We start from the raw sequence: 15,571 nt of genomic DNA on the forward strand, positions 1-15,571 counted from the left end.
TTTATTCAAACTGCATTCAGTCCTCCAATCCAGCTTTTCCATGCACTCCTGTATTTGTTTTGTTGGCCTCCCTCTCTTATTTCTGAGCTCTTATGTTAATATCATTTTTCACTTTAGGGTTTCTAACTATTTGCTGGTGATTGTGTGTGTTGGTCCTGTTGTCCCAGGTTGTCTATTTTTTATTAGCAAGACCCATGAAACTTGTACTTTTTTGAATCCTCTAATGCAATGATACTCTATCAAGAAATGCTTCCTTTTGGGGCACCTGGATAGCTCAGTGGGTTGAGCCTCTTCCTTCTGCTCAGGTCATGATCTCAGGGTCCTGGTAATTGGGTTCAGCATCGGGCTCTCTACTCCGCGGGGAGCCTGCTTCCCCGCCTCTCTCTGCCTGCCTTTCTGCCTACTTGTGATCTCTATCAAAGTGAATAAATAAAATCTTAAAAAAAAAAAGAAAGAAATGCTTCCTTTTAATAGTATCCTTGTTAACAAATGCTCAAGTTTTAGCTTATTAACTCTAAACACTCAGCACGTCCTCTTTCGAATTGTAGGAACCTGTTTTTCTTTGCAGCAGACATGCTTGTTTCATCGGTCTGCAAGACTATTCAGCCACTTAGCGTTTCTTGAGTTCCTGCTATATATGGTGTTCTTGATAGGCATCTGGCTTTGCAACACCCTTTGAGATGAATGATAATATTCAGGTGGGGTTAGATCTATTTCCGTTGCAACTTGGATTAGGTACAGGTAGGATAGGTTTTGCGTGAGTCTGATACTTGGGGGTCACTTCTTCAATAAGCAGAGCATTTAGTCTAGCCAAAAACAATTCCTGAATGAAAAGCAAGACAGTGGAACTCTGAATAATGTATATCCTGGGTTTTAAGTAACATCAATTTATCTGGGTTGACGGGACTGTTACGATTTTAAAACGTTAAGTCCAGCGTTTTAACCCCATTGGTACCAGGCAAACTGGAATGGTAGTTCATCTGAACTCTAATTCTGACTCTCATGTCCCAACCGGTATGGAGGTCAGCCGGACTCCCCTTCACTGCCTTGAGTACATTTCCCACTCAGCAGTGAACCCATGCCTCTTCCGCTCCTTCGTGAAGACTACAAGTCCCAGCATGCAGCGCAGCCCTTCCCGGCCTGTCCCAGGCCCCCTGGGCTCTTCCACGCTTGCGTCTCCCATAGGGCTCCGGGACTGGTAGCCTGTGCGCGCTGACGTCGATGCGTATGCGGCGTACTCTCCGCGCCTCTTGCCCCGCCTACTGGGTTACCGAAGTCCAGCGGCGGGAGGTGGAAAGTGGTGTTAACTTTTATTTTTCTTTGGCGGCAGTTTGGCCTTTTAAGAATCATCTGTGGTTTAAAAGCCAGGAGAATCTGGAAAGGGGCCGTCACTCCTAGCCCTCTTTTCCTCCGAGTTTGCGACTCTGTGGGCCAAGATGGACAAAGTTTGTGCTGTCTTCGGAGGCTCTAGAGGCATTGGGAGGGCAGTGGCCCAGTTAATGGCCCAAAAAGGCTACCGACTGGCCATCATCGCCAGAAATCTGGAAGTGGCCAAAGCCGCCGCCGGTGAGCTCGGCGGTAGGTACCGAAATGGTGTTGCCCAGGTTGTGTGGCTGCAGTCCGAGAGCCTAAAGTTCCCTCGTTTGTAAAACGAGAGGGTCTGGCGTTTACGGCTCTGCGGGTTAGCAGTTTAGTTGCCCACGTCTAGGAGCACCCCGTCTTGAGTGTGGACACCTGTTTGGGCAGAGAACCCTCAACACCCGGTTTCCCGCAGTGTTTCGTCCCACACCGCCTGTCGCCAGGGGCTGAACACTTAGCTGTCCTTTGAGGCCGTACTAATTAAGCACCCACCCCCCTGAGGCTAGGGCTAACGGTGCTGCGTTGTGGTGTCTGGAAGGAGGGGGACGCACAACAGTTAATTTTTTATGGAGGGTAAAGGGTACCTTAGTGCCACGAAGTCCCGGGCGCCGCCGGAGACAAGGCTGGGCGGAAAGTAGTTGAGACAGGAAGGGTAGGCATGACAAGCCTGAAAGCCTCGCTGTAGTTTTTGCAGCGCTGTAGTCTTGCTGCGGGCTGTGGTTTTGTTTTGTTCGGTTCGGTTTTGTTTTGTTCTGTTTTTCTTTTAGGCTGCGGGCTGTATTTTATAGACAAACTCTTTTGAGTAAGTAGCCGGTTTTTTTTTTTTTTTAAGATTTTATTTATTTATTTGACAGACACAGAGATTACAAGCAGGCAGAGAGGAAGGCAGAGAGAGAGAGGGTGGGGGGAAGAAGCAGGCTTCTGGCTGAGCAGAGAGCCCGATGCGGGACTCGATCCCAGGACACTGGGATCATGACCTGAGCCGAAGGCAGCGGCTTAACCGACTGAGCCACCCAGGCGCCCCAAGTACTAGCGGGTTTTGAGATATACTTTTTTTGGCTCTCCTGTATCCATAGCCACTTAATAGGTTATTACATTGTTTTGGTGGCTTTTACAAATGGAAAATTGATTCAGATTCCTTTTTATTGCATTTAAAATCCAATCTTTTGTTTATTACTAATGGATTAGTAATTGTTTTGCATTATTTTGCAACTATAAGGGAGAATTAGGATGAAGGAAAGAGGCCAGGATGCTGTAATTTAGTAGGAGGCACGAATGCACTTCGTTCACTGTCTGGGAGACACTGGGAAGAGGCCTGGGGATGAATCTGGAGGCTGTTACTTTAACGTTACTTTTGGTTACTATTGGTTTACTCTAATTGTGCACTTGGGTTGGGAAAATATTAGATTCTTTTTAGAGAGGGGGAAAACCCCGCAAGTTACAGAACAGGGAGGATTTCAGTGAATGCTTCTTGCTACTCATATTTACTGTGTCACAAAGGAGTGAGAAAGTGATTTTCCTGATGGTGTCATTCCAAGCCATTAGTGTTTGCTGGAATAGATTAAAACTGTTGGTTGAGCTTCCAAGGGTTATTGTGAACCCAACAAGTTTTCAGATGAAAGCCAACTGTGGGTCACAGAGGATGCCTTTGGGTGTTTTACTTCTTCGAATTTGTGTTCCATAAGTGATTGGTTTTCACCTACAAGGTTGACTTCCCAGAAAACTTACTGCTTCCAAAGACCTGAGGGTGTAATTTTAGTGTTGACCACTACTAGGTGAGGTCGGCCAGAAAATAAGCAATTGTTTAGTTTTTTAAAAACTCCATTTTAGAGTATTACAATTATGTATTAATGAATGGAAAATGCTTTCTTTGATATGTATTCTTTTGGTATTTAAACATCTTCAAAATGTGGGCATTTAAAAAATGGGAAGTAACAGTTGTTTTTGGTAAAAAGTTTGTGTGTGTGTGTTTTAGTTTTGACTTTTTTATAGCTTCCTGCTTTGTAGTGATCAGACTTGAATAATAGTTACTGTAATATATGTGCCATAGTTAAAAAAAAAAAAAATGGAAGACCCCTAGGTTTTATTCTCAGGACCAGGGAACCCATTTAACAAAAATGTAACGGAATTAGACACAAGTTTCAAAAAAGAAATACAAAAACCAAACACTGTTGAATTGGATAGCATGGGGTTGCCATCAAAGCCAGAAATATTATATGAATTTTACAAAGCCTTATGAATACAAAAAGGCCCTCCTTCCATTTTTTTCCTGATTAAAAAAAACATTTTTAGGATTTAATTCTTTACTTCCCCTTGTTTCCCATCCACCCCCATCGCAGTTTTATTGGACTGAACTCCTTGAGAGGAGGAATCCATGACATAATCATCTTTTATCTCTAGATTCTAATCATAGGCTTAGGTCATAGTGGATACTCAACAAATGTGTATTGAATAATTTTTAAATTGAAATTATAATCTGTAAGTAATGCTAATTTAACTTTGTTCTATAGGAGATCATTTAGCATTTAGCTGTGATGTTGCCAAAGAACGTGATGTTCAAAATACATTTGAAGAGATGGAAAAAAATTTAGGTCGAGTTAATTTCTTGGTAAACGCAGCTGGAATTAACAGGTTGGTCCCAAATTTAAGTACATTTCCTGTATGTTTTTTTTTTTTTTTTTCTAGTATGTCTTACTTGTAACTGGAAGAAATATGTATTTTTTATACATTCTTTTCTTTTATGTTGAGAGACCAATAAGGGTATAGTTTGATCAATTTTAACATTACAGTCACACCCATATTGAACTATAGAACTTTTCCAGCACTCTAGAAGGCTCCCTTCAGTTTCTTCCCAGCTAATACTATGTTACAGGTAACCACAATTCTGACTTCTGTCACCATTGTATAAGTTCATGAACTTAATGATATTAGAGTAGATATTTTCTTTTTAAAGGTGAATTTAGGATAGTATTTAGAATAGTATATTTTCTTGCTAAACAGAGCTTACTATACAGGCAGTTGCTTAGTTCATTCAAGCTATTTTGGTTATATGGCATTACTTTTAGTAGTTAGAGATATTTGCTTCTGAACCCTACTGCTAGCTCTATCTTTTCTCATTTATCAGTTGTTATGTTAATTCCCTTCAAATATAGATTAAAATGGGACTCTGTAGGTATTCTAGCTCACATATATTCCTAATACTCTACTTTCAGTTAAAATGTTATACAATTTTTTCTTTTTAAATTGGTTTTATCCCATTTTAAATTTATATGCTACTGTTTTTTAAATTTTATTTATTTGTTTTTTGTAGGGATAGCCTTTTAGTAAGAACAAAAACTGAAGATATGATATCTCAGCTTCATACTAACCTCTTGGGTTCCATGCTGACTTGTAAAGTTGCCTTGAAGACTATGATTCAACAGCAGAGAGGGTCTATTGTTAATGTAGGTGAGTCTTAACCTGTGAAATTAGACTTATCTCATAGTACCATAAAAATATTTAATTGACTAATTTGGAGTTTCTTCATGTGTGAAACTTGGATGAAATGGGTCTTTTTACTATTTATGGGAAGAAGGACTTGATTAACCAATTAGTGGGTAAATTAGGAACCACAAGTTCATTCTTGTAGTGCTGAAGCAGATGTGAATTGAGTGACACAACCAGGTATTTGAAAAGACAATATATGACAAAAGATGCCCAGCTTCATTGTCCAGAAGCCATGTCAAGTGGCAGCCACTGTTTAGATCCAGTTGATTATTCCTACACACAGATCTGGTCTCAGTTTTGCCAGCCATTTGACTTTTTAAGAGAAAGTGATTTTCATGTAAAACCTGATTTTTAAAATATGGATAAAGAATTGAAAATTTTGGGTAGTGGAGACTAAAAAAATGATCTCTACAGCAGTTGCATGTGTCACTAATAAATCTAGTACAGAGGTTTAGGAGGAAGTTTTCTTAAGGGAATAAGCTTTTCAGTTTTTTAGAATGAATGTAAATAACTCCTAGTCTTCAGGTCATCTGACCCATGGGGCAGGCAGACCATGTAGTATGTGCTGGTAGACCTTAAGATGCAAAATGACTTACAGTTCTCTTCCAGTTTGGTAATTTGAAAATAGCGGCATATCATCTGCCTTTTAATTTTAAGTGGTAATATCTTAAAAAGCTGCATAAGGGGAATCCTGCTCTGTTAAAGTAAATGACCCTATTTTTAATATAGGAAATGGCTTTCCAAGCCAAAATATATGATTTTTCTCTTTTGAAAATGAGAAAAGAATACTGTGCTAACGAGAATTAGAACATTTTTGACATTTACCCTTAAAAGTGTAAGGAATGAATTTTCTTAAAAAAGATCAGTAAATGATTAAAAAGTAAAAGATGAATCGACCTTTGCCTCCTAACACAGCCAGGTAATGGTTTTGGGTTCTCAGATGCTGGTGTACTGGCCTCTATACACCACCCGATGTAGGTGTATTTAACTCTAAAATATCCCTTTTTAGATACATTTAAATAATCTAGATCAGTCCTTTGTGTACTTACAGAACTTTTAGAATTGTGCTAAAAGTAAATAAAAATAATTAAAAATCAGAGAATCTTTTTACAGAAAGGACTACTTTAAACTGCTAGTAAGTTCATTGATTAGTTCAGAAGTTTAACAGTTATTGACTAGATGGACAATAGTGTGTGGTATAAACCAAAGCTTCCTATTTGGCCTTTCTCCCATGCCAATATTTTTCTTTCTTTTTTGTTTCTCTGGATTTCTCTTTCTCCTGGATACCCCTTTTTCTCTCTATCTGTGTTTCCTCTGTCTGGTGTTTCTCTCTCTGTGCTTCACAATTCTCTTTCTTTGTCATTCCCTGGCATTGAATATATAAGGCAGATGTTTTAATTTTGAGCTTGTTGATTATAATATATATAAAAGTGTTTGGGGTGTTTTTTTTAAATAAAATTACTTTTTCAAAGATTTTGTGAAGTTCTTGATTAATTTTTATATCATAAGTAGAGGTCACTGGTGGAGAAAATCACTTCCCCATTTCTGTTTTGCAAGAATAAATATTTGCATTCAGTTGATAGTTGAATTATAAATTATTTCATATTCATATAAATGAGACCACCCAAGAATCTTTAGTAGTCAGTACAAGTTACGATACATCATTGAAGGTAACTAAATTACAGTTTTACAAAAAGTTTGTGATTGAACCTTTGTTATTTTAGATTGATGGTAGTTCAGATTTAGTGAGATTTATCTTCAGATGAATTATTTTTTAGGTGGAAATGAATACCTCCTCATCTTTGTGTTGTAGAACCATAAAATTAATCAGCCTTTATCTGATTTTTTGTGGTTCTAACCTCTTCCTACTGGCAGCTTTTATAAATACTATAGGACTTCACCATGTCTGATCTACTCACAGATGAGAGTGGGTTTCTTTCACTTGATGGATCAGTTCTCAAGCCCCTTCCTGACATTTGAGGTTTTACATAAGCTTCTTTCAGAACCTGTTTTCTGTTTGTATCTGGAGAAGACTTAAACCCTCAGTTTTACTACTTAAGTGACAGTAGTTCCTAATTTTCTCAAAGGGCGAGGTAAACTGGTTTGTACCTTTTTTGTTTACTCTATATTATCTAAATATTGAAATAACCCATTAATTGGTTTGAATTTGCTTTTATTTTTTTCTAGGAAGTATTATTGGTTTAAAAGGCAATTCTGGCCAGTCTGTGTACAGTGCAGGTAAAGGAGGACTAGTTGGATTTTCACGTGCTCTTGCTAAAGAAGTAGCAAGAAAGAAAATTAGAGTGAATGTAGTTGCACCAGGTCAGTGAAAACTTTTTTGTTTTTTTAAAAATTGGAGTATAGTTGACATACAATATTATGTTGTTTCAGGTATATAATATAGTGATTCAAAAAATTACATATATTATAAAATGTTTACCATGAGAGAGGTGACTACCATCTGTCACTATACAAAGTTATTATAATATTACTATGTCCCCTGTGCTGTACTTTCCGTCCCTGTGACTTATTTATTTTATAATTGGAAACTTGTACCTTTTAATTCTCTTCTCCTATTTTGCTTGTCCCTCCAAGCGTCTCCCCTCTGGCAACCATCAATTCTCTGTATTTATGAGACTATTTCTGTTTTTTTTTGGGGGGGGGGGTTCGTTTTGTTTTTAAGATTCCATGTATAAGTCGTATCATGTTATTTGTCTTTTTCTCCCTCTTACTCACTTAGCATAATACCCTCTAGATTCATCCCTGTTATTGTCAATGGCAAGATGTCATTCTCTTTTATGGTTGAGTAATATTCCATTGTGTGTATATATCACATCTCTTCATCCATTCATGTATCATGGATGTTCATTTAGCTTGTTTCCATTTCTTGGCTATTATAAATAATACTGTATTAAACATGGGGGGGCATATATATAATGAATTAGTATTTTTCTCTGTAGATACCTAGAAGTAGAATTACTGGGTTGTATGATATTTCTATTTTTAATTTATGGAGGATCCTCTGTACTGTTTTCTGTAGTGGCTGTGCCAGTTTGTCCCACCAGTGATGCCCAAGGGTTTCCTTTTCTTCAGATTCGTGCCAACCCTTGTTATATTTTGTCTTTTTGATACTGGTCCTTCTGACAGGTGTAAGCAGCTATTTCATTGTTGTTTTAATTTGCACTTCCTTGATGATTATTGATGTTGAGTATCTTTTTACGTGTCTGTTGGCTATCTCTATGTCTTCGTTGGAAAAATGGTGATTCAGGTCTTCTGCCCATTTTTTAATGGAATTATTTGGGTTTTTTTGGTGTTGTTATATACGTTCTTTTATACTTTGGATATGAACTCCTTATTGGAGTTCATTTGTAAATATCTTCTCCCATTCAATAGATTGCCTTTGGTTTTGTTGATTCCCCCCCCCCCCCCCGACCGCCCCGCTGGGCAAAAGTTTGTTTTTTTTTTTTTAAGATTTTTATTTATTTATTTGACACAGAGAGAGATCACAAGCAGGCAGAGAGAGAGAGAAGGAAGCAGGCTCCCTACTGAGCAGAGAGCCCGGTGCGGGGCTCGATCCCACGACCCTGGGATCATGACCTGAGCTGAAGGCAGCGCAGCTTAACCCACTGAGCCACCCAGGTGCCCCAGGGACAAAAGCTTTTTAATTTGATGTAATCCGAATAGTTTATTTTTGCTTTTGTTTTCCTTGCCTGAGGAAATAGATCCAGAAAAATATTTCTAAGACTAATGTCCAGGGTATTGCTGCCTATGTTTTCTTTTAGGAGTTTTATGGTTTCAGATATCACATGTACACCTTTAATCTATTTTTAGTTTATTTTTATGTATGATGTAAGAAAATGGGCCAGTTTCATTCTTTGGCTGCTTGGTTTCTTTAAACACCACTTATTGAGGAGACTGTCTTTTCTTCATTGTATATTCTTGTCACCTTTGTCATAGATTAATTGACCATGTAAGAGTGGGTTTATTTCTGGGCTCTTCATTCTGTTCCATTGGTATGTGTGTCTATTTTTGTGCCAGTACCATACTGCTTTGATTACTGTAGCTTTATGATGTGACATCTAGGATTTTGATGCCTCCAGCTTTGTTGTTGTTCTTCAAGATTTTCTTGGCTAGGGGTGCCTGGCTGACTCAGTTGATAGAGTATGTGACTCTTGATCATGGGGTCATGAGTTCAGGCTCCACACTGGGTGCGGAGATTACTTAAATAATAAATAAATAAATAGATTGTTTTGGCTATTGGGGTCTTTTGTGAGTCCATTTTAGGATTCTTTGTTCTAGTTCTGTGAAAAATTACTATGAATATTTTGATAGGGATTACTGAGGTAGTGTAGGTATTTTAACAATTCTTCTAATCCACAAGCATGGAGTATCTTTCCATTTTTTGTGTCATTTTCAGTTTCCTCATCAGTGTCTTACAGGGTTCAGAGTATGTATCTTTCATCTCCTTGGTGAAGTTTATTCCTTAGGGTTTTATCCTTTTTGGTGTAAGTTTAAATGAGATTAAAAAAAAAAAGATTTTGTTTATTTAACAGAGAGAGGCATCGAGAGAGGGAACATAAGCAGGGGGAATGGGAGAGGGAGAAGCAGGCTTCCCACTGAGCAGGGAGCCCAATATGGGGCTTGATCCCAGGATCCTGGGACCATGACCTGAGCCAAAAGCAGACGTTAACAACTGAGCCACCCAGGAACTCCTAGGATTGTTTTTTTAAATTTCTCTTTTCTTCTAGTTCTTTATTAGTGTATAGAAATGCAACAGATTTCTGTATTGCTTTTGTATCCTACAATGTTACTGAATTCATTTATTACTTCTAGTAGGGTTTTGGTGGACTTTTTAGGGTGGTATGTCTGTGTAGGGGTAATGTCATTTGCAAATAGTGATAGTTTTACTTTTTTCTTCTTAAATAGAATTTATGTACACCTTGGTTTTGTACAATAATAGCAGAGATTATTCCTGTGTTTGTAAGTACATCAGCATCATCAGGTACGTCTGAGTATCAGAGTAGGAACATGGAATCTTCATGGTTACTAAATTCTTGAGTAGTGAAATGTGTGATGGCATGACTATGTCTTGACCGGGCGTAAGTGGCTACACTTGCCTGTATTGCCAGTCTCTGCACTACCCTCAAGGAGGAGGCCAAGGCTGTTTTGTTTGTGTAAACCACATTGCCTTTTTTTTTTTTTTTTTAATTTTACAGAGAGGAGGAGTGAGGGAGAGAGAGAATCTTAAGTAGGCTTCATGCCCAATGTGGAACCTGATGTGGGGCTTGATCTCATGACCCTGAGATCATGACCTGTGCCGAAATCAAGTTAACCAACTAAGCCACCCAGGGGCCCCCAGTCCCCACATTGCATTTTCTAGTAAATGACTACCCTTAAACTGAAACCACAAGAGAAACTTCTCATTTAAAAATTCGTTATAAATTAAGAACTCTTAAGGGTTGAACGTGAGAATTTCAAGTTGGGGCGGTGGGTATTGGTAATGTATCCACTAGTAGAACTCCAAATTGTATACTTCGGAGAACTATTTCCATTTTAAGTGTTCTTCTCTCTTCTTGGAATGTTCCACTGACTTATTGCTCACTGGGATAAATTTGCTAATTAATTTAGACTTTGTCAGTGTCAAAGCAGAGCTTTCCAAGTATTAATGTGTATATTACCTAAATATATTTCTTCAGTTTATCTTATAGAAATAATACTTCTCTATATTTAAAATATTTGAATAGGTCTCTAATCCAGTATGCTATTAATAACAGAATAGACCAGAGGAAATTATCAAATTATCGTATGTGATGTCATTTGCACATTTCACCAAGCAGTCATGTATAATAACTGACATACTGATTTTTCCAGGAATTTGGTATTTAGAAAGAGAATTGCCAGGGGTCACGAAGTGTTTGTTTTCAAAGTAATGTCTTTCACTGGACCTTATTGTACCCTAGAGAGCTATCCAGGATTTGTGTTAGAATTTCAGTACAGAAAAATTTGAAGGATAAAAAGATATTTACACACACTCAGGAGGAAGAAACACCGTTTTAGAAATCAGCCTATGAAGTAGCAAGATTATTTTTTTTAAAAGATTTTATTTATTAATTTGACAGAGAGAGATCACAAGTAGACGGAGAGGCAGGCAGAGAGAGAGAGAGAGAGAGAGAGAAGCAGCCTCCCTGCTGAGCAGAGAGCCCGATGTGAGACTCGATCCCAGGACCCTGAGATCATGACCTGAGCTGAAGGCAGCGGCTTAACCCACTGAGCCACCCAGGCGCCCTGAAGTGGCAAGATTTTAACAGTGATTTTATCTGTAGTTGTCTCTTTAACAAATGGATATGGGCTCTGAGGCTCATTGTTGATGGCATGGGAGGAACAAAGTGGTAGGATATGATAACAAGAGATGAGACTGAATATTCTGACATCAAAAAATACTATTACATATGACCAAGGCACTGCTTAGAGAAACAAAGGTTTCTAAAACCAGACATATGTTGGAGTGGCCAAGAATGAAGATGACTGTTTAATAGATGTGGCTGTTTAATAATTTTCAAAATAGAAGTCACAATGGGAAGCTTATAGTAGAGCTAGTCTCCTAGAGGAAATCTATGAGGAACGCTTGTCTTCTTGTTAATGATGTAGGAAGAACCAAGCCAGCAGAGATGCAATTCACTTGTAATACAAAGCAAGTTTGATTTGGGCTAAGAGCACAGAAATCAGAGACTTCTCAAGAAGACAAGTAGAGGGGTGCTTGGGTGGCTCAGTGGGTTGGGCTTCTGCCTTCGGCTCATGTCATGATCCCAGGGTCCTGGGATCGAGCCCTGCATGGGGCGCTCTGTTCAGAGGGAAACCTCCTTCCTTCTCTCTCTGCCTGCCTTTCTGCCTACTTGTGAACTATGTCTGTCAAATGAATAAATAAAATCTTAAAAAAAAAAAAAAAAAGAAAGACAAGTAGAACATTATTTTGTACCTGTGGCTTTTATTGTGCTTACTTTGGGCATTTCTCATGGCTTGAAAATACCGATGGATTAAATGGGATGCAAAGCCAGTTAACTCGATCTGTCAGTTACAGGTAATTGGAAAATACTAAAACAATGATTGGAATTATAGTGTAGCTTGCCAAAGTCTAAAGAAATTTTTCATTTCTGGGTGCCTGTGTGGCTCAGTTGGTTAAGCATCTGCCTTCTGCTCAGATCATGATCCCAGGGTCCTGAGATCAAGTCCCATATCGGGCTCCCTGTTCAGTGAGGAGTCTGCTACTGCCACTCTGTACCACCCCTCCTCCCCAGCTCATGCTCTCTCTCTCATGGTCTCTTTCTCTGTCTCTTAAATGAAATGCTTCAGAAAAATTTTCCAATTCTTAACTTACGCTAAGTCTTTTAAAATAAATTCAGATATGCAGCTTACAGCTGGTTTGTTGGGCTTCAAATTAATTGCCTTAAATTTTAAACAAGTTCTGTTCTACTCAGTAGCCTTCTGTACTCATGAACACAGAGCATTCTACAAGTCACTTAAATCCCATTTTAGAATTTGCACTTCACCTTAAATTTTCACAGTGTTATAAGTAATCTGAAAGACAGAAAGAGGGATGAAGTGTGAGCGTGTTGATATAATCTTCAAGACAGAGTTAAAAAACCAATTTCCACTTAAACTGAAATAAGAACTCAGAATTATAAGGAAAAACTTTTGCCAAAGCTCATCTTGAAAAGGTTAAGTTGCTCAGTTTGAGAAAGGGGCCATATTTCATTTTTTATTTTAAAAAATTTTTTGAGATTTATTTGTTTATATGGAGAGAGTGAGCATGTGCAGAGGGAGAAGGAGTGGGAGAGGGAGAGAATCAACTCCCTGCTGAGCATGGAGTCCAGCGCAGGGCTCAATTCCATGACCCTGAGATGACGACCTGAGCCAAAAATCAGGAGTTGGATGCTTGACTGACTGAGCCCCCTGGGTGAAAAAGGGACCATGTTTTAGATGCTGATCTCTGTTATGATCTACATACATTATGGGACCTTCCAGAAGTGACTGAAACAATGTAGCATATAGACATCTATCAGAAGACTCAGTGCTATGCAGTTTGTTTAGTTCACAGAATAATAGAAGCAGTTGAAATTTCCTTAAAATACCTATATAAAAACATATTAAGTTTTCCAAAACATGAAATGCAAAATGTTTGCAACTGTACATCATTCTTTAGCCAAAATAGGTCCAGAAAAGTCGAATATGCAAGTATTATTTGTGATGACTTTAAGATTAGTCAGAAACCTTACCTAAGTGACATTCCAAAGTATACAGATCAGTTAAACATGTATAAAGTTAGTATTAACCCAGTTAGAAATACAAAATGAAAATTATGGATGTTGCCTCAAGTATCTGGGATTTCACAGATTTATAAGCAGACCATGTAACAAAGTAACTCTAGTTTTAAGAATACCTTATATTTCAGTATTTCAAAAATTTCAAGAAGTCCCACAACATCAAAAATTCATTTATCTGGAAATTAGAGTTCTTTGTGATTCATCAGTTCAGCAGAATGCAGGTAATATAAACAAAAATATAACTTACCAAAGACATTAGACCATGCCATTATAAAAAGAATAAACTGTCCTTGGACCAAATGGATATTAAAAAAAACCCAAAACATATATACAAATTACCAGGATTAGTGAAGAGGGTGATAAAAAGGTGCTAAAACTCCAATCTATACTATGATTCTTTGGTGTGATAAAAATTTGGGTTAGGTATTAACGCAACTTCTGAATGAAATGATTGTTTTCGTATACCTCGGCCAGTTTGCCATGGAATGTTTTTGCTAGTTTACTGTAGGTATTGAAGAATTGATTATCTATACAGAAAAGACCTTTTGGTTCATTGGTTGGTTGTAAGAGAGTAGGCTGATATAGACCTTTGACACCTTTCCATTTTGGGTCACTAATGGTTCCAGCTTGTGTGCTGGATTGGTTTGTTTGTTTGTTTGCTTATTTATTTATTTGAAAGAGAGTGCAAGAGAGAGGACAAGCAGGGGGAGAGGCAGATGGAGAGGGAGAGGAGATTCTCCCCTGAGCAAGGAGCCTGATGCCAGACTGGATCACGGGACCTTGGGATCATGACCCAAGGTCAAGCTGCAGGCAGACGCTTAATCATCTGAGCCAACCAGGAACCCCTGGGATTGGTGTTTTATTTGGCAGTGATGCTAAACTAGCAGGGTTTAGGGAAATGTCAAATTGTCCTGATAACCTTTGTGCTTTGTTATGTGCCTTCAGCTCAGTTCATTGTTCAGTCACAGAGACTACCTAAATTCAAGCATTCCAAATCCATGAATATTTGATAAATGACTCTAGTTTATATACAACCATTTTAGAGAAAAAAAAAAAGAAAAAAATAATCCAAAACTTATACTGTCATTTTGACACTGCTTTCTGTTTGTGTATGCTTATGCAACCTGATTGATTTTAGTGTTAGCTTAGGTTAGCCATATATGGAATAGATTATTTGTGATTTGGGGCCGCATGTATTTGGTTTACTCTGTTAAGGGATTGCCATAGTGTGGGTGAGGAAGAGTTAATTCTAGTTCATGATCATTTAAAACTGGATGATTTAAGGATGATGCACGTGTTTCTAATTCATAATAACTCAGTAAACTTTCTCGAGTTTTTTCTATATGCAAGGGTTCCAAAATTATAAAAAATGAATAAGGTATTTCTGCTATGAGGAGCAAAGTACTGTGAGAAAGACAGACATATAAACAAATAATTAAAAAGCTGAATGACAGATGTAAAGTAGAGGAACATATATGATGCTATGGAAACATTGAAGAAGGAATGCTTAATTTTGTCAGAGTGAATCAGTTGTCAAGGCAACAGGCTAAATAATGGGGAATCCAGTTTGTATACAAAGAGAAGTTTTAGGAGTGTTGTAGAAGTGTGTTTGTATAGCCTTTCTGAAAGATCTTATTTTCCAGTATAATTTGTAGTACAGGAAAATACCTGTCACTAAAATTGTGACCGTTTCATAGGGTGACCTTTATTATTGGCCATATATACTTAGCAGGATTCATAGTGTGAATATGCTTTATTGATTAGAGGCAAAGTGCAGGTCGAAATAGAAGAATTAAATTGGTTGTATGGATTATTTATTTATTTTAGGTAGTAATTTCAGACAGATTCATCACCAGATCTTCTAAGAGAACTGACAGGCCTCAGAATTAACAAATATGTTTCTTCTTATGTCAGTTTTCCTGGTTACCTACCTGCAAATGGAGTTTCCAGTTAAGGAAAACAGTAAAACCCAGAAGCAGGGAAAGTAATAAATTAGGCCCTTATTCACGGCCTAATGTTATTGACTTCTTAAAGATCAGTTAGTTACTAAGCTTTGGTATTCAAATATAAAATAGATCTAACTGATTAGAAAATATTAAATATTTTCTAATATTGAATACTTTCTGGATAATTCTAACCACTTAGAAAATATTGAATATGAGCAACAGAATATTTGATAAATTGAAACTATAGGGGTGCCTGAGTGACTCAGTTGGTTAAGCATCTGCCTTCAGGTTGGGTCTGATCCCAGAGTCCTGGGATTGAGCCTCTTTCAGGCTCTCTGTTTAGCAGAGTGTCTGCTTTTCTCTCTTCCTCAGCCCCTACCCTGCTTTTTCTCTCTCTCACTCTCTCACTTACTCAAATAAATAAATAAAAATTAAAAATTAACCTTAAAAAATTGAAAT

General features: G+C 37.8%; 1 protein-coding gene across 6 annotated transcripts in view; it reads left to right on the forward strand.

Moving 5' to 3' along the window:
* Nucleotides 1–1,208: 1,208 nt before the first annotated feature.
* The window catches only part of CBR4 (carbonyl reductase 4), a 136,728-nt gene continuing 122,365 nt past the window's right edge, over nt 1,209–15,571 (forward strand). For 3 of the 6 annotated variants that reach the window (XM_059374201.1, XM_059374204.1, XM_059374203.1), the window contains exons 1-4: nt 1,217–1,578; nt 3,870–3,990; nt 4,670–4,806; nt 7,033–7,167. In XM_059374201.1, the coding sequence (XP_059230184.1) occupies nt 1,437–1,578; nt 3,870–3,990; nt 4,670–4,806; nt 7,033–7,167 (535 nt within the window). In that variant the 5' untranslated portion in view covers nt 1,217–1,436. Of the gene's footprint in view, nt 1,579–1,926; nt 2,162–3,869; nt 3,991–4,669; nt 4,807–7,032; nt 7,168–15,571 lie in introns of those variants that run through there. The other 3 variants (XM_059374199.1, XM_059374200.1, XM_059374202.1) reach the window with 3 other exon arrangements.

The sequence above is a fragment of the Mustela nigripes genome, chromosome 1 (assembly GCF_022355385.1).
Source record: "Mustela nigripes isolate SB6536 chromosome 1, MUSNIG.SB6536, whole genome shotgun sequence".
Taxonomy (NCBI): Eukaryota; Metazoa; Chordata; class Mammalia; order Carnivora; family Mustelidae; genus Mustela; species Mustela nigripes.